Here is a 19,694-nt window from a genome sequence, read left to right as displayed (position 1 = left end):
GAAGCAACCTATGTAGGAGGAAAACAAAACTCCGCCATTAGCCTTGTGACTTATTAGAGGTGCATACAGATGAGGTAATAATAAGGCGGTTTACCACACCGCTAACCACACCCACTTTAGGCATGACTGAAGACATATATAGACTATGTCACTTGCCAGGCCCACTTTTGGGCATGGCTAGGGGCATTACGAAGGAAGGTATAAAAGACTGAAAAACGGAAGTCTCGTTCTTTTTTCCCGGCTTTCTGGCTTCCAGCTCGGCTCATCTGGGTTACTTGTTTGTCTCTTGTGAGTAATTTCTACAATAAATACTTATTTTTACTTTCCGTAAGTGTGCTGTTTATTGTTGCAGCATCAAACATAGATGCCCCACAACTGAAGAGTGGATAGGGAAAATTGGTACATTTACATAATGGAGTACTACTCAGCAGAAAAAAAAACAATAGAATCTTGAAATTTGCAGGCAAATGGATGACACTAGAAGAAACCATCCGAAGTGAGGTAACCCAGTCACAAAAAAACAAACATGGTATGCCCTCACTCATATATGGGTTTTAGACATGGATCAGGGGAGTGTCATCCTACAATCCCAGTGGCAGTGAGTCTGGGAAACAGGGAGGTTCCCTAGAGATATGCATGATACCCCAGAGAAGGGGAATGAGGCAAGATCTCCTGAGCAGATTGGAAACATGGGGGAGAGGGGACAGAGAACCAGGAAAAAGAGAGGGGGAGAAGAGTAGGGGAAAGAATTCATGGGGGAGCAGGAAGGTTGAGTCAGGGTAAGAATAGAGGAGAGCAGGATGAGAGATACCATAATAGATGGAGATAGCGGAGATAGCTAATGCTAATGAGATTTCCAGAGATCTACAAAGATAACACCAACTGGAAAACTAAGCAATAGCAGAGAGACTACCTTAATAGCCTCTCTCTGATCATAAGATTGATGACTACTTTATATGCCATCCTAGAACCTTCATCCGGTGACTGATGGAGGCAGAGACAGATACCCACAGCTAAACACTGAACTGATCTCCTGGAACCCAGTGACAGGGATGGAGTAATGATGAGCAGAGGGGTTAAGACCATGCTGGTGAAACCCACAAAGACAGCTGACCAAACAGGGGGGGGGGTCTCTTGAACTCCAGACTGATAGCTGAGAGCCCAGCAGGGTACTGATCCAGACTCCCTGAATGTAGTGTCAGTAAGGTGGCCTCAGAAATTTCTGTGGCCTTGGGTAGTAGATCAGTGTTTACCATGGCATACCAATGAATTTTGGGAGCCCATTCCATATGGAGGGATGTTCTCTCATCCTGGACACATGGGGAAGGGCCTAGGCCCAGCCCTGGATGAAATGACAGACTCTGTAGATCCCCCCATGGAGAGCCTCACCCTCTTTGGGGAATGGTGTGGGGATTGGGTGAGGGTTGGGGGGGTGGTGGAGACACAAGGGAGGAGGGGTGGGAGAGGGAGCTGGGATTGACACGTGAAGCACGCATGTTTCTAATTTAAATAAGAACATATAGTGAGGAAAAAATGCAAGTGTACTTGAAATTTCCACAGGCCTCCGATGTCATCACTTCTTTCAAAGCAGGTAGGCTCCAGATCTTCATCCAAACAGCACTTGATGGCTCCCAGGCCACTGATCCCAGCTCCAATCACAGCTATCCGCTTCTTGGCCATGGCACCACCACTGACTAGCAAGCATAGGGAATTCTCATGACCATCCAATCCTTTGAAACGAAACTGCTTTATTAAAAGACCTATAGCTTGTTGTCCTAAATTCTTTTTTATTTTTCTTATTAGCATGGAAAATACCAACATATAGAATTCCTTCTGCTTAAAGCAGAAAAGCTATGACACACAAAAAATGAGCACAAACCTGCTTGTTCTGCCTGCAAAATTTCACCTAGACTCAGCTACAGTAACACAGATGTGTAATTCTAGGCTATTTAATAAGTTCAACATTAACATTACACCATTTGGACTATGGGCAGGCAGCACAGGAGGGGCCTGTTGAGGAAATATGAGATGCAAAATTAAGAGTGAATATCCAGGAGTTAGCTAGATGTGAAGCTAAGAAGTTTTGTTTTGGGGGAGAGGGTGTGTTGGTGTGTTTGATATTGTGTTATGTGTGTGTTAACATTCCATAATTAAAACAATCTAACTGAAGGCAGAAACAGAAGAAAGCATCATGTGTGTACAGAGCTGGTAGCTGCCTGGTGGTAGTTCAATAAGACAAGAAGTACGAGATTATTTTAGCAAATGTTTTTGTTTTGTTTTTTAGATTTATTCATTTATTATGTTTACAGTGTCTGCCTGCATGTATGTCTGCAGGCAAGAAGAGGGCACCAGATCTCGTTACAGATGGTTGTGAGCCACCATGTGGTTGCTGGGAATTGAACTCAGGACCTCTGGAAGAGCAGCCAGAGCTCTTAACCTCAGAGCCATCGCTCCAGCCCAGGATCATGGGATCTTTAACAGAGACATTTTAATGGCATTCTAGGATAGAAGACATCTGAGAAGAAGGTAATAATGCTAAAATAGAGTGACAAGTAATTAAACTTTGTAAGTGCTTATAGAAGCAAAGTTAATTTCATGTGATATTTTCTTCTCTTTTTAATGGCATTATGAAAGCTCAGAGACATAGTTGGGACAGTTATAAGAACTATCATTCAGAATGATGACCTACCAATATTTAGTATTTCTAGCCTTAGACTATATTCATCCACTCACAATTTTTATATATTATCCAAGAAAAACTGACTCAAACTGTGAACTAGGTACTGTGACTTACCTCAGTGGCTCCAGCCTGAAGGAACAGAGAGGCACAAATAAAGGGGAAACACTACATGTGGGTAAATGTAAAGATGTGAGTATGTTGTGTTTCAGTCTCACTGAACCACATCCAAGACTGGTGCATCCATGTCCATTGCTGGTGAAGATGCCTCGTGTTGCAGATACTGGCCCCACTATCCTCTTTGTTTCTCCGGTGTAAAGTCTATGAGTAGCTCAGGCACAGTTAATTAAGACCTTCCTTCTCGGTAACCATAGTGACTTGTCTATATCTCTTATTACAGTTACAACACACCTTTATTGCAGTTCTGTCTCATTGTGGATGAGCAATAAACTCTTTGCAACATTTGAGATTTATTAGGTGCCATGGATAAAACCTAATAAACGTCAATGGACTCAAAAGAGTGACTGAATTAATTTCTTAACCCCCCTTTTAAACCAGCTACCATGCTTAGAAAGTATTATACCATCTATTATAACCAGATAAAACATATTAATGACTATCTCAAATTTTCCCTACATGAAACTGTATATTATAAGGAAAAACTAAGGTACCAACCCTTGTGAAGAAGGAAACTGGATTTCTTAATGAAGTTTGAACTTCTTAATGAAGATAGAGATGATCTTCTCCCGTGCTCTTGAAAATGGAGCTAAAAATCCACAGCAACTTGAAGTCTTTTATAGCTGATGGAATTGGCTCATGTATAATCCTTTCCCATGACTCCTCCAATTTGGATTAAAAAATGTCATGAGCATGTAAGGGAAGGGACTACATCTAATAGTGGTATGTATAATTAACTACTGACTGCAATACATTTTAATATTAATTGACACATTGTAGAGATGTTCTAAATGAAATCATCTTCATTGGCATAATATGAGTTGGGGAATATGAGCAATGTTGCTATTTAACTGGTTATGGTACAAATGCTTTTTTGTCAACTGTGAAAACTAAACATATTATAAATTACAAAAAGAAATTTGCTAATAATAAATTAAAAACTCAGTGTTCTCACTTTATTAAATGTCAAAACACCTATGTTTGACAAAAATTAAACATGTGTCAAGCTACCCTTAGAAAAGACTTGTGTCAATCTCTCTGAATCCTCCGTAAAGTGGGGGATTCTATAGGATGTGAATCATTGCGATCATCTTCTATTATCCCGTCATCATAGCTGCCTTGTCTCCCTTCCCTCTGAACTTATGGGTTTGGTACACAGACATTGATAACCTTTGCAGATAATAGGTGTCCTTCTGTCCATCACCACACTTGGAGTGTCTGATAGCAGGATGAAAATACTGTAATGGAAAAGTAGGCTTCATTTTTCAACTGCTGACAAATGTTCCAAGTTTTCTGTTTAGGAAATGCCTTTGCCTCATGTACATTGACTACCTATAGAATGTGAGGATGGAAAGGGATACTCTAGTCTTTATGCTGATGGAAAAATATTCTCAATGCATGACCGACACAGCAATAAATGTGAAAGCAGACTAAGATCTGAATGGACAAATGTCCTTTGAACAGCATTTAGTTTTGCCATGCAGTGGTGATGTTCTGTTATGTAAACCATCTACCCTCAGTATTTTCTATCAGCAGTTCAGAGGGTGTAGAATTCAGAAGAAATTACAAGTTTATTCAGTTTAATAAAACTTTCCATGAGTTTCTTGTTCTTCTAAAATACCCTGCCTTCTTCTTCCCCCAAGCCATATTCATTTAACTTTCTTTACATTTTTGATGAGCCATATCCAGCATCAATTTATGTCATATAAAGGCACAGTGTCTCCAGCCCCATGGGCTTCTCCTTCAGCAGAAAGCAAACATCAACCCCACAGCTACTGTTTCACACTCACAGTTGATGTTACTCTTTTCAGGTATATATATGAAGGAGTATTGAGAAATAAACATGCAGTTATAACAGATAGATTTTCCCAAAGTGTTCACAAACTCCTTGTTTCTTACAAAATACAATATTTGATCTTAAATAAAAGCCTGTCAAATTATATCATAAGTTCCTTGGAATGACAGATGAATTTCTCTATGACTACAATATGATGAATAAATGCATTGTCTCCTGGATTAGGTTTATCTTTTTTGATGATGGTTCATGTACAAAGTTACAATGATAAACTGGTGTTCACCTTTCCCCTCATCTTGGTGCATGACTTGTCAGGGCTTAAGTGTACTAAAGAAAATAATCTGTCAATCAAGAGTTTAATTTGCTGGAGTTACTAAAGAGATGACAGCTTGGTGGTGCAGATCTCTTCGAGGCCTGTCATCACACCCTCTTCCCTATCCCCCCTTCTTTTCTCTGCTCCTGTTTCACACCACCACCACTTGGTTCCTCCCACACGTGGGAAAGTCCTCTCTGAGCCTGCATTCCGTTCACCTGTGGTATTTCTTGGTCTGGGCTATCTTTTAATTTTCTTTCTTTTGTAAAACTTCTGTCTTTCTATCTGAATCTCTTATAGATACAGTAGATCTGTCTCTCCCCCCGGGAAGATGAGATCTCAAGGTGTAACCTCAGTGCTGTTCAGCTGTGCTGTAAGGATACAGGGGGAAAGGTGAGAAGGGAGGGCAAATCACTGCAAAGAATGATCTCCTGAAATGGCTGCTCCTTCCCCAGAAGAGTGGTCCAGCATTTAGTGCCTCAAAAATGAGTTCAGTGGGCTTCCAACATGAATTTTCCCCATACCATGAGCTTTTCTCATAGCCTCAAGACTCCTCACAGGAAGTAATCTCCACTGAAGGAACTCGTTAAAGATGCGTTATAGCAGAGCAGGACCCACGGTTTAGCATGCTAAGTTAGATACTACTAACTTAAATACTACTCATAGGGCTTGGGTATTTTCAGGTAGTTCACATACTGGAATAGACACACTGGTCTCACTCTGGATTCCTACCTATGTCCTTCTCTTTCCTATGTTAACCAAGTAGAGATGTGTCAGGCCATTTTCTTGTGGACTTGGTTCTGCGGAAACTGTAGAGCTCTTGCACAGCAGAATCAAAGACTCACAAAGTTCTCGTTTTCCGTTGTCACGCTTAGAACAAAGCTCACTGTTGCCCCATTTCTGTCTAGTCCATATTTGTTGAGAGCCTTTTTATTGAGGGCACTAAAAGGATATTCCTTTTCAGACCAGTTTTTCTTTTTCTTTTTTCTTTTTTTTTCTCACTCCGCAGTACCCCGGCTTCTCTTTACATTTTGAATTTTTTTCTTTATTTTTATCTTTGCTAGTTTTTTCCTCCTTTTTTAAAAATCTAAGTTAGAAACAAGCTCTTTCACATGTCAGTCTCAGCTCCCTCTCCTACCCCGCCCTCCCCACCAGGCCTTCCAGTCCCCTACCCAAACTCCATTCTAATCCCCAGGGAGGGTGAGGCCCTCCATGGAGGATCTCCAGAGTCTGCCATTTCATTCAGGGCAGGGCCTAGGCGTTCCGCAAGAGTCCAGACTGAGAGAGCATTTCTCATTGTGGGATGGGCAGACAAAGTTCATTTGTATGCCAGGGATAAATACTACCCAAAGCCCAGTAGATTATGTAGGCCTCTTAACTGACACCCACATTCAGGGGTCTGGATCAGTCCCATGCTGGCCTCTCAGCCATCAGTCTGGGGACCAAGACTCCCACTTGTTCAGGTCAGCTGTTTCTGTGGGTTAAACCTGCCCAGTCTTAACCCCTTTGCTCATTAGTTCTCCCTCTCTGTCACTGGATTCCAGCAGTTCAGTTCAGTGTTTAGCTATGGGTGTCTGCCTCTGCTTCCATCAGTCACTGGATGAAGGTTCTGTTTCCCAGACTCTCTTGCATTGGAATTGTATGCTGGAACTCCCCTGGTTCATGTCTAAAATCCATAAATGATTGAGTACATACCATGTTTCTGTTTTTGTGACTGGGATACCTCACTCAAGATGGTTTCTACTAGTACCATCTATTTGCCTGCAAATTTAAAGAATCCATAGTTTTTTTTTCTGTTGAATAGTACTCCATTGTGCAAATGTATTACATTTTCTCTATCCACTCTTCAGTTAAGGGGCATCTAGGTTGCTTCCAGTGTCTGGCTATTACAAATAATGCTGCTATGAACATAGTGGAACAGATGTCCTTGTTGTATGAATGTACATTTTTGGGTATATGTCTGAGAGTGGAATTGCTGGGTCTTGTGGTAGACTGATTCCCATTTTCCTGAGAAATCTCCATACTAATTTCCAAAGTGACATATGAGTCGGCACTCTCACCAGCAGTGAAGGAGTGTTCCTCTTTCTCCACATCCTCTCCAGCATAAACTGTCATTGGAGTTTTTTATTTTAGCCATTCTGACAGGAGTAAGATGGTATCTCAGAGTTGTTTTGATTTGCATTTCCAGGATGTCTAGGGATGTTGAGCACTTTATTAAGTGTCCCTCAGCCATTTTAAGACTTCTTTACTGTGAATTCTCTATTTAGTTCTGTACCCCAGTTTTTGATTGGATCCTTTGGTGTTTTGGAAACTGGCCTCTTGAGTTCTTTGTAAATTTTGGAGATCAGCCCTCTGTCAGATGTGGGGTTGGTAAAGATCTTTTCCTATTCTGTGTGTTGCCTTTTTGTCTTGCTGACTGTGTCTTTTGCCTTACAGAAGCTTCTCAGTTTCAGGAGGTCCCATTTATTAATTTTTTATCTTAGTGTCTGTGCTACTAGTGTTATGTTCAGGAAGCAGTCTCCTGTACCAATTCGTTCAAGGGCACCTCCCACATTTTCTTCTAAAAGGTTTAGTGTAGCTAGATTTATGTTGAGATGTTTGATCCATTTGAACTTAACTTTTGTGCATGGCAGTAGACATGGATCTATCTGCAGTCTTCGACATGCCAGCCTCCAGTTATGCCAGCACCATTTGTTGAAGATGCTTTCTTTTTCCATTGTATAATTTTAGCTTCTTTGTCAAAGATCAGGTATTCATACATGTATGAGTTAATGTCGGGGTGTTCAATTTGATGTCATTGTTCTATTTTTATGCCAATACCAAGCTGTTTTCAGGACTATAGCTCTATAATAGAGCTTGAAGTCAGGGATGGCGTTGCCTCCAGATGTTGCTTTGTTGAGCAGGGTTGTCTTAGTTATCCTGGGTCTGTTGTTTTTCCATATAAAGTTGATTATTGTTCTTTTAAGGTCTGTGAAGAATTGTGCTGGGATTTTAATTGGGATTGCGTCAAATCTGTATATTGCTTTCAGTAAGATAGCCATTTTTACTATGTTGATCCTACCTATCCAAGAGCATGGGAGATCTTTTTGGAGTCTTCTTTAATTTCTTTCTTTAAAGACTCAAAGTTTTCTGTGATACAGGTCTTTCACTTGTTTAGTTAGCCTTATCCCAAGGTATTTTATATTTTTTGCCGGTATTGTAAAGGGAGACATTTCTATGATTTCTTTTTCAGCCCTTTTATCATCTGTATATAGTAGGGCTACTGGTTTTCTTGAGTTGATCTTGTATCTTGACACTTTGCTGAGGGTGTTTATCAGCAGTATGAGTTCTATGGTAGAGTTTTTTGGTTCACTTTTGTAAACTACCATATCATCTGCAAGTAGTGAAAGTTTAGCCTCTTCCTTTCCAAATTGTATCCCCTTGATCTCCATTTGCTGTCTTATTGCTCTAGCTAGAACTTCAAGGACAATATTGAAAAGGTATGGACAGCCTTGTCCTATTCTTGATTTCAGAGGAATTGTGCTGAGTTTCTGTCCATTTAGTTTGATGTTGGCTCTTGGTTTGCTGTACATAGGTTTTATTATGTTTAAGTAAATTCCTGTTATTAGAGATATCTTCAAGACCTTCATCATGAAATGGTTTTGGATTTGTCAAAGGCTTTTTCTGCATCTATTGAGATGATCATGTGGTTTTTGTTTCTCAGCTTGTTTATATGGTGGATTACATTGATGGATTTCCATATGTTGAACCATCCCTGCATCCCTGGAATGAAGCCTTCTTGATCATGGTGGATGAGTTTTCTGATGTGCTCTTGGATCCGATTTGCCAGTATTTTATTGAGTATTTTTGCATCGATGTTCATGAGGGATATTGGTCTGAAGTTCTCTGTCTTAGTTGTGTCTTTGTGTGGCTTGGGTACCAAGGTTATTGAAGCCTTGTAAAAAAAAGTTTGGCAGAGACCATTCTGCTTCTATTGCTTGGGATACTTTGATGAGAATTGGCATAAGTTGTTCTTCGAATTTCTGGTAGAAGTCTGCACTGAGGCCATCTGGCCCTGGGCTTTTTTTGGCTGGGAGACTTTTGATGACTGCTTCTATTTCCTTAGGGGCTAGGTCTATTTAAATTCTTATCTGTTCTTGATTTAATTTTGGCAAGTGATATCTGTCCATAAAATTGTCCATTTCCTTTAGATTTTCAAATTTTGTGGAGTACAGGTTTTCAAAATATGACCTGATGATTCTCTGGATTTCCTCAGTGTCCCTTGTTGTTATGACTCCCTTTTCATTTCTGATTTTGTCAATTTGCATGTTCACACTCTGCCGTTTGGTAAGTTTGGATAAAGGTTTGTCTATCTTGATTTTCGCAAAGAGCAAACTCTTTGTTACATTTATTCTTTGTACTGTTTTCCTAGTTTCTGCTTTATTGTTTTCAGCCCTCAATTTGATTATTTCCGGGAGTCTACTCCTCTGGAGTGAGTTTGCTTCTTTGTCTTCTAGGGCTTTCAGTTGAGCTGTTAATTCTCATGTGTTCCTGTTCTCCAGTTTCTTCATGTGGGCACTTAGTACTATGAACTTTCCTTGTAGCACTGATTTCAAAGTGTCCTATAAGTTTGGGTGTGTTGTGTCTTCATTCTCTTTGAATTCTAGGAAGGCTTTAATTTATTTTTTTATCTCTTTTTGACCTAGGAATGGTGAAATTGTGCATTATTCAATTTCCATGCGTTTGTAGGGCTTCTGCAATTTGTGTTGTTGTTGAATTCTAACTTTAACTCATGGTGGTCTGATAAGGTACATGGAGCTATTCCAATTTTTTTGTACCTGTTGAAGTTTGCTATGTTGCTGAGTATGTGGTCAATTTTTAAGAAGGTTCCATGTGGCACTGAGAAGAAGGTGTATTCTTTTGTGTTTGGATGGAGTGTTCTGTAGATGTCTGTTAATCCCATTTGGGTCATAACTTCAATTAGTTCCTTTGCTTCTTTGTTAAGTTTCTGTCTTGTCCTGTTTAGTGGTAAGAGTGGAGTGTTGAAGTCTCTCACTGTAAGTGTGTGAGGTTTTATGTATTATTTCAGTTTTAGTAATTTTTAACGAACCTGGATGCCTTTGTTTTTTGGGGTATAGATGTTCAGAATTGAGACTTCATCTTGGTGGATTTCTCCTGTGATGAGTATGAAATGACCTCCTTCATCTCTTTTGATTGATTTTAACTTAAAATCTAATTTTCAGATATTAGGATTGCTACCCCTGCTTGTTTCTTGGGTCCATTTCCCAACCCTTAACTCTGAGGTAATGTTTGTCTTTTAAGCTGAGCTGTGTTTCTTGTATGCAGCAGAAATATGGCTTCTGTCTTCGAATCCATTTTGTTAGCATGTGTCTTTTTATGAGCAGATTAAGACCATTAATACTGAGGGATATTATTTATCATTGATTACTTATTTTTGTTTGTTTTGGAGTTGTTGGTGGTGGTGTATTTGTGTGTAGATTTTCACCCCTGTTTTCTTTTGGTTGTTGGTAAATTGGGATCATCTATTGCCTATGTTTTTCTGGTTGTAGTTAACTTCCTTGTGTTGGAGTTTTCCTTCCAGAACTTTCTGTAGGGCTGGATTAGTGGATATGTATTGTTTAAATCTAGTTTTGTTATGGAATATCTTGTTTTCTCCACTTATGGTGATTGAAAGCTTGGGTGGGTATAGCAGTCTGGGCTGGCATCTGTGGTCTCTTAGTATTGGTAGAATATCTATGCAGGACCTTCTGGCTTTCAGAGTTTCCATGGAGAAGTCAGGTGTAATTCTCATAGGTTTGTCTTTGTATGTTATTTGACCTTTTCCCTTAGTTTCTCTTAATATTCTTTTTTATCCCTCATTTTTGGAGTCTTTATTATGTGGTGAGGGGATTTTGTTTTGTTTTGTTTTGTTTTTGTGGTCCACTCTATTTGGTGTTCTGTAAACTTCTTGTACCTTCATTGGCATGTCTTTCTTTAGGTCGGGAAAGTTTTCTCCTATGATTCTGTTTAATATGGTTTCTGATCCTTTGAGGTGTTTTTCTTCACCTTCTTCTATACCTGTTATTCTTAGGTTGGTCTTTTCACTTTTAGGTTGGTCCCATATTTCCTGGATATTTTGTGTTGGGGATATGTTTGACTTAAGTTTTCTTTGGTCGATGAATCTATTTCCCCTAGTGTAGCTTCAACACTTGAGATTCTCTCTTCCATCTCTTGTATTCTGTTGGTTATGCTTGCATCTGTAGTACCTGACTGTTTGGCCAGCTTTTCTATTTCCAGCATTCCTTCAGACTGTTTTATTTATTGTCTCTATTTCAGCTTTCAACCCTTGCTCTGTTTGAATTGTTTCTTGCAATTTTTGCTTTGCTTTTCCTCTCTTTCTTACATTTGTTGGATTTTTTGGTTTCATTTTTATTCCATTTCTTTAAGGGATTTTCTCATATCCTCTTTGAGGGCCTCTATCATTTTCATGAAGTTGTTTGTAAGGTCTTTCTTACCTGCTTCATCTGCAATGGGCTGTTCAGGTCTTGTGGGCATATAGTCTCTAGACTCTGGTGGTGTCATATTGGTTTTACTGTTGCTGAGTTTGTTTTTATATTGTCTCCTTCCCTTCATTTCTTCCAGTGAATGCAAAAGGAATCTCTTCCTCTCTTGTTGGGTATGTGACCACGGTTCCATTCTGGTGGGTGGGAGCAGGTCCAATACTCTGGTGGCTTTCCTCTTGCATGGATGGAGGCAGTCCTAGTACCTGGGCCTTGGCAATCTTTGGGTATGCTGGGCCCTGTCAGCATGGGATCCATGGTCCCTATGTCTCTGATGGTTCTGCTCAGGGCACCAGAAGTTAGGCTTGCCTGTCCTGTAGGTGGAGAATGGGACTTGGATGCTGGCAGTCTCTAGGAGGGCTGGCTCCTGCTGGGATGGTACCTGCAATGCAGAGTACCCTGGCCACGGCTAGTTGTGTGCAGATCACTGGAACAGACCAGCTTTTCAATATCTCAAGTATACAGAAAAATTCACGAACTGATAAAAGGCAAAACACCTCAACTGTGTATGTAGGAAAATGAGTTAAAGGATTCTGGGCTTATGAACCCCTTTATCCCATTGTGATGATAGAGAGGGTCCTGGGGCTGCTGGCTCACCTATACCAGTTGCACTAATCTTCAAGGATCCTCATATTCACCTGCCTGCAATAAGCATTTAATAATATTAAACAACTTGTCTTGAAGTAAAAATTGTTTCCGACATGCAAAATGAGATGTGAATGTACATGGCAGTTCTGTCTACCCCAAATTACCACTTGCCTATGTGTTTTGGTGTACTTCCAAAATCCAGTGATAAATCTTCACATTCTGGTCCTCCAATTCACCCTCCTTTGCTATTAATCCCAGAAGAAGCACACGAATGTGGGGACACTCAGCAGTCTGTATGACCAAGAGCTTGTCCATGTTAAATACACCCCACATTGCAAGCATTGTTTGCATGTTGGTTTTCAGTAAACATCATGTTTTTGTAACTAACGTTTGATTTAAATTATATTTTTAAATCTTCCTCTCTCTCTCTCTCTCTCTCTCTCTCTCTCTCTCTCTCTCTCTCTCATGATTTGTGATGTTTTACTAAGCACCCTCCCCTTTAAAAATAAGCACCTCCACTAATAGGCAGGAAATGATTTCTTTGAATACTTTTCAATTTGAAGTCTTTGCAACACAGCTTAGGTGGCTCAAAGTATCTTGGGACATTCAAATGTTCCCTGTCTCATTCTGCCACGTTAAATTCTACTTGAGTTAGCATGCCACTTCTCCTTAAACCTGCCAGACAGGTTTTCAAATATAAACCAAACAAGAAAGTAGATCCTGTCACTACATTGCCATACACAACTAAAAATATTAACTTTGCTAGAGGATTGAAAAGAGGCCTTGAGGGTGACTTGATCTCCTCTTTAGCAGAGGTTTTGCATGTGTTAGCCCAGTGTGTTGTCCTTGTGATATCAAGACATGGCTGTGCTGACCAGCAGAGGCATCTGGCTTTGGATGGACCAGTAGAATGAGTACTTGGGTGTGTGCTTCAGTTGGTCAGCATGGTTCTTTCTGTGTCTCCTCCCACTCCTGACCATAGGAGATGAGCCTGCTTCAGAATGAAAGATGCATTCTAGAGCTGCTTCAGGTCCATTACTTTTAGTTAACAAGACACCTTATTAAATTAGGATGTTGGGCAATAAATACTTTTCAGTTTTTATCATTATCACTCACCTTGGTTGATATTTTAAGGGCTTCACATAAACCACTTTTTATTCTTTTATTCAATTTAAATTCTAGATCCTTGTGTATGGTTGCTTTACTTTTTAGTAGGATACTGTGTTTCTGTTGTAATGATCTCAGTTTTCATTGGCATACACTAAATGTAAAGGAAGGATTTTCATTACGACATGTCCATGCATAGAATGTACTTCTATCACATGTACCCCAAATCCCCTTTCTTATTTACTGTACTTACCCTTTCCTGTTGCACTGCCATAATATCCATGACCTTTCTGTCCCCTAGATTTTACATGTGAGAGAGAGCATAAAACACTTGTCTTTGAGAAGCTAGAGTCCATTTTTTTGCCAATAACATAATTTCACTCATTGTCATGAGTGAATAAAACTTCAGTGCAAATAAACACCATGTCTTCTTTGTAAATTTGCTCCCTGGTGTGAAGAACCACGAACACCAGGCTTTGAATGGACCGACAAAATTAGGGTATAAGTTTCATTTTGTCAGTGTGGTTGCACACCCCTCCCACTCCTGGCGTAGGAAGTTAAGAAATAAGCCCCCCACACACCAGTATTTTGTTGTCTTTTTGATCACCTTTCTAAATAGGCTGAAACAGAATCCCCAATATCATTGTTTTTGTTTATGTTACTTCTGTTTTTATGTTAGACAGAGTGAAACTTGCTACATTGACTAGGGTGGCTTTGAAATTGCAGCAATCCTCTTGTCTCTGTCTCACAAAAGCCCTGATTGTAGGTACATGCCTCCTCCATACTTCACTTTTCCCTGTGGCTTGGATTTGCACATCCCTGATGGCTAAAGAGTTGTTGTAATTTTATAGCAATTTATTTATTGCTGAGTTATGTTTTAGCACAATTCTTTACTCTATCTCATCATTTGTCTTCTATGCTAAATTTCCTTTGAATACTGTGCTTTAGAACCCTGTCATTGAAGATCTGTGGATGATAAAGGCTTAATCTTTTCTTTTAAAAGTAACAAGCTCTAGCCGTCTGTCAAGGTACAGTACTTTCCATCCTTTGCCTGCTCTTCTGTCATCACGTACGTTGTTTTATAGCAATAAGAAACACATCAATGAAATGGTTCTTTCTTGCTGATACTGGGTGTTTTTCTTCCTCTGTGTATTTAAGGTTTTTCTTTGTTGTAAACATTGTGCATTTTCCTGATGTATTTTCAAGCTGGCAACATGCCAGACCTCACCCAGGGATGGCAGTGGGGCTCAGTGCATTATTTCTATCAGAACATCCTGAAGACCTTTTGTGGTCAGGGAAAGGAGCAAGTTCTCCAGGAAAATTCTAATTATTTACTGAAATGAAAACATTTCTCTGGTTTTTGGATAGGAAGTGGTTTTGTGTATGGTCTTTTAACTACCAGAACTGTGGTCTACAGAAGGGATAGGTGGGGGTAATCGTCCATTGAGGAAACAATAACACATCTGGCATTTCTATCATATATTTGACCCAAATGCACTCAACCATATTGAATCTGTGGGTCAATATTAACACAAATAATGTGTCAGAGGCTTGAGGCATAGATCATTTGTGGTGATCCTTGGGGATGTGTGGTGCTGGATCATATTCTTGATCATGGATCTCACTGGGTCTTTTGCCCTTAGCATGTGATATGTAACAGTTTATCTGGGATCTACTGCATAGATTTTGAGAGCTTACCATTCCAGGTCAATGAAATGTACTGTCAGAGATCCTTGCTTCAAAATAATAATAATAATAATAATAATAATAATAATAATATAATACAGATATAGGATTCTGTCTTATCCAATGGACCTCATCTCCCCCTTTAAAAGATAAATAGGCAATTATGAGCACATTTAAATGCCCACTATTCCTGTTTGGTCATTGTAGAGAGGTGATGAGGTGCCATATACCAGTATACTCAACCCTTGATGGAATCTTCCTAGAGCCACTTGAATATAAGTTCCTTGCCACACTTAAATTTCTGATGTATTTTTGCAAGATAACTGATAAAGTGTGGCTTCTAGCAGAAATTCTCAAACTGTGATCCATAGGCCAAATCTAGCTTACAAACAAAGAATAGATTTTTCTTTCTAACTATCTTGTGTGACAAAATATTTCATGACACTTAGAATTGTGTTCAGCAGTTACTGATAATATTTATTGGAGTTTTTCAGTGTTTATGTTTAACCTATATTGTATAGCTGTTTATGAATTACAAGAGGTAAATTATTTGTATAGAGACCCCATGTCTTGAAATTCTAAAATATTTAATGCCTGGTCCTTTGGAGAAACAATATTGGCACTTTGTGGCTAATGAACATATAATATAGAACTTATGTCATTATGTGAAATAAATTTGAGTATTAAAGTCTTTCTCTTTGCAGAATTATTATGTTCCGTGACAGCAATTACATGAATGAACAATGAGCACTAATATAGACATCTAAAATATATCAGTTGGAAACACAAATGTGTGTCTCTTCAGAGAACTTGTGCTTTAATAAGAGCACCTGTCAACAATCAACCAACACAATGTGTAAGTATATAGCATGGTATTAGATGAAAATAGACATGAAAAAAGGAAAAACGCGGGGCCAAAAGTACAGTGATGGTGTGGAGTGTGTGAACCTTATCCTTTAATTTATATCCTTTAAAATATATACTCAGTTAAGCTGCAGCTGCTAGTCTCATTCCTTCAAGGTACTAAGCCTCTCTTTGTGTGAAAAGTATGCATATACATTATTACATATACATGTATCTACATGCACTTAAGGAATACATATAACATATCCTATGTATACCTACCCCTAGTAACATGGTAACAGAGTAATTTAAATTGCTTTCTTAACTGTAGGAATTTATTACCATTTTTCTCCAAAGCTGTGTCACAAATAGAGGGATGATTATCTTCTGAAGTATTTCTGGATCAAGAGACATTATTCAAAAACGAAGTAAGTTAATGATCTACAAGGCTTACGTGTTCTTCTGAGTTTTTTTGAGACACCTAAAATCAGCAATGTAGATAAGATGTTCTGACCGGGCACACCTTCTCACAGAGGCTGAAGTAGGAGGTGTGGGGACACTCCTTGACAAGTGATGCAGATAATCCTCTGAAATGGACCGTGAACACAGGTCAGCAGTTTTCAAGGGAGACAAACCAGAAATGAGCAATGTTTTCACAGAGTTGTCATTGAAGCCGTAGCAGTGGATGGAACGGCTTCCTTTCACCAGCATGGCAGAGATAGGTGGTATAATCCCAGTATCCAAAGTATTTTCCTTATGAAAGAAAATACTAAAAATTCTGTGTTCCCAGAACACAATTACAGCTTCCTCTCACCGGCAACTAACTCTATTTGTTCTGCTTTAGTTATGTGGGAAATACATTTGAGAGTGTTCTTTAGAAGTCATTTCAGATTTCTGGTTCACATGAAAACCTTGATGACAGCGTTACCAGGGACAACTGTGCCCATGTGAGTGGCTGACCTGGAGAGGTTGCCCTGCAAGGCCTCATCTATTAGCGGCTGCTCTCTTCTCTCTAACACACTCAAAGTTCAATGACTGTTTTTATATGAGTGGCTAGCTACTGAGGATTAAGGACACATATGAACAAAATAAAATGAAAGAAAGAGAAAAGAGACAGAGGTATGACCCCGATGTTGGAAGAAATTAGCTTATGAAAGAAATACTAAAAATCTGTGTTCCCAGCATTTCTGGTCTAGCAATATTGATTTTGACTCCCTTAATTGAAAAACCTGATATCTGCTCTTTGTCTTGCCAATAAAAATAGACCAGAACTAGCTGTGAAAAAAAATCTCTGTATACAGGTCTATAGTAAATACAGTCCTTAGACAGAGCTAGTATCTTAATGTTCCATTCTTGGAAGAACTAATTTTCATGTCCCTTTAAATTAAAGCTTGTGTACTGGCTGGTTTTTGTGTGTCAACATGTTACAAACTAGCGTCATCAGAGAGGAAGGAAGCTCAGCTGAGGAAATGCCTCCCTGAGATCCAAATGTAAGGCATTTTCTTGTTTATCCATCAATAGGGGAGGGCCTAGTCCATGCAAGGTACATGGGGCTATTCCTAGCTGGTGGTCCTAGGTTCTATAAGAAACCAGAGGGAGTAAGTCAGGGGAAGCAATCCTGTAAATAGCAACCCTCCATGGCCTCTGCATCAGCTCCTGTCTCTGGTATCCTGTCCTATTTGAGTTCCTGTCCTGGCTTCCTTTAGTGATGAACAGCAATGCTGAAGTGTAAGCCTAATAAACTATTTCCTCCTCAACTTGCCTTTTGTTCAAGGTTTTTCATTGCAGCAATAGAAACCCTAACTGAGACAGCATACATGTATATTGAATACTGAAATTAGTTGCCAGATATCATTATGTAGCCTGGCCTGTCACATGATGTGATTCTTTTGAAAGACTGTGGAGCAGTTTCTCTTTCTGCAAACCATTTCCTTGACCCTTTATTATTTAATAACAAAAACTAACCCATAAATCTGCAAAGGTGACAAGTACCCTACAAATTATTAACATAATTGGCAATATGGTGGGGAAATGGTTTCAAAAATTAGGCACGAAGACAATTCCACAATTTAGAGTTTAACTAGTGTGATAATAAACATACTGCAGGGGACAGAATCATAAATAGATTTGATACAAAACTCTTATCTATTCCTTTCTTTTATGAACAAGAGTAGGTATCGAGCTTGGAACAATATTTGACAAGAGCTGGCATGTGATTCCTTTGTGTTGACTTACTATTTTTAATGTGCAGTCCCTGGTGAACACAAAGAACATTGAAATAAGGAACATGAATAGGACTTTGAGGGAAGTCACCAGGCTAGTGATAGAGGCTAGGACCCAGAGCAGAAGCATAGCAGTTGAAGACAATGTGACAGATGGCTAAAGACAAAGACACTTGACATCAGAAAGGGATGGGAAAATATGTTGCCCACAGGAGAAACAAGAGGATAAATTAGAATGTTCAGTATTTTAAACAGTCCATTCTACCTGGTGGAGTCCTCACAATGCAGAAGTCATCAAGTTCTAGAAGGACTGGATTATCTAAAAAAAAAAAACCTTCCCTCTCTGAACTCCCAGAAGCAAGTTAATTTTGATTCTAGAGTAATTCCTGAATTGTTGCCCAACTCCTGGCCAATACCCCATTTCTATTTCCTTGTGGATCCTAAAGCTATTACGATAGATCTGGGAAATGCTTCTGGGTCCTGTGCTGATAGATGACTTCCAGGTGGAAGCAGGCAACTTGAGCAGACCAGTATTACAGAAGGTCTTACAACTCAAAACGAAGTAGATAATCTGCACCATGGATTTGAATGTGCTGTCCTGTCACAAGGGCAATGCTAGCCAAGTCATAGCAACAAAATTAAATGATCTATTCTCAAGAACATATGTCTTGGTCTATTTCTGTTTTCAGCGAGTCTCAAATAAATGGTGCCAGTAGGAAAAAAAGTGAAGATGCAGCCAGAAGTAGCAGGAAGAGAGAAACAGCTGCTACACTGAGCAGTTAGCTGATATGTGTTTCTAAGTCTGTATGTGTGCTAGCAGTCGGGTGGCAATCCACAGGATCAGAGTGAGCAATCTATGCACAAGATGGCTCAGACAGTGCTGTTTACAGGATAGTATTACTGTGAGAGCGGCATCTCAGTTCACTCACCAAGTCCTCATGTTCTCTACACTTACTGTCTCCACACACTTTTTTCTGTACTCATTTTGTGTTATTTCAGTTTTTCTCTATTAACTTGTGTTGTCACTTATGGTCACAAATAAAGCAGCCTTGATGACCACTGTGGTTTCAACTCCTGACATGCAGTTGTTATAAGGCATTGTTTTAGGTACTAGTGTGGCTAGGCTACAGTTTTCATAGTCAAACAGTAGCCTAGGTGTAACTTATTGTGGAGGTATTTTCAAAATAGCATTTAAGTAGGCCTTGAGTAAAGCATAGAACACATTTTTATGTGAAGGGACATCATGCAGTCAGCTGAAATCTTTATGGGGGGAATCAAGGAATCTGGGAAGAAAAGAATTCTGCATGTAGCCTCTGGATTGTAGCAGGATCCTCCTGGGCCTGAGGCTGCTGGCCCATTGCATTGATTTCAGAACTGCTAGTCCTGGCAATCTCACATATATCATATCTGTGAACTACTTGTTTTGACATTCAGAGATATGAAAGAACAGGTTTCTTCTAGGACCTGAGTAACTTAGCCCCTGAAAGGTAATCTCTCTTCAGTCAAGTAGAAAAATCTTTTCCAGCTATGAAAGAATCTTGAGCACATGGATTTTACTAACATGGAAAGCATCACTATGAACTTATCCTGTTTTAATGAAGCTATTAGCATCCTTGAGAATGTTGTGAATGCATGCTGTACACACAGCCTGAAGTTCTTCGTGTGTTTGAAGATTGCCTCTGTTGTATCAAACACTGTGTCCTTGGTGGTGGTGTAGGGTTCACACAAACACTGTTCTCTGGAAAAG

At 39.4% G+C, this 19,694-nt stretch overlaps 1 protein-coding gene across 1 annotated transcript in view; it reads right to left on the bottom strand.

Moving 5' to 3' along the window:
* LOC101836707 (flavin-containing monooxygenase 5-like) overlaps positions 1-1,680 on the bottom strand; it is a 36,927-nt gene extending 35,247 nt beyond the window's left edge. The window contains exon 1 of the mRNA XM_013114299.2: positions 1,546-1,680. Within this exon, the coding sequence (XP_012969753.2) occupies positions 1,546-1,680 (135 nt within the window). The remainder of the gene's footprint in view (positions 1-1,545) is intronic.
* Between the last annotated feature and the right edge of the window lie 18,014 nt (positions 1,681-19,694).

Source organism: Mesocricetus auratus, unplaced genomic scaffold (genome assembly GCF_017639785.1).
Source record: "Mesocricetus auratus isolate SY011 unplaced genomic scaffold, BCM_Maur_2.0 Super-Scaffold_100676, whole genome shotgun sequence".
Classification (NCBI taxonomy): Eukaryota; Metazoa; Chordata; class Mammalia; order Rodentia; family Cricetidae; genus Mesocricetus; species Mesocricetus auratus.
This window is presented reverse-complemented; position numbering and strand designations above follow the sequence as displayed.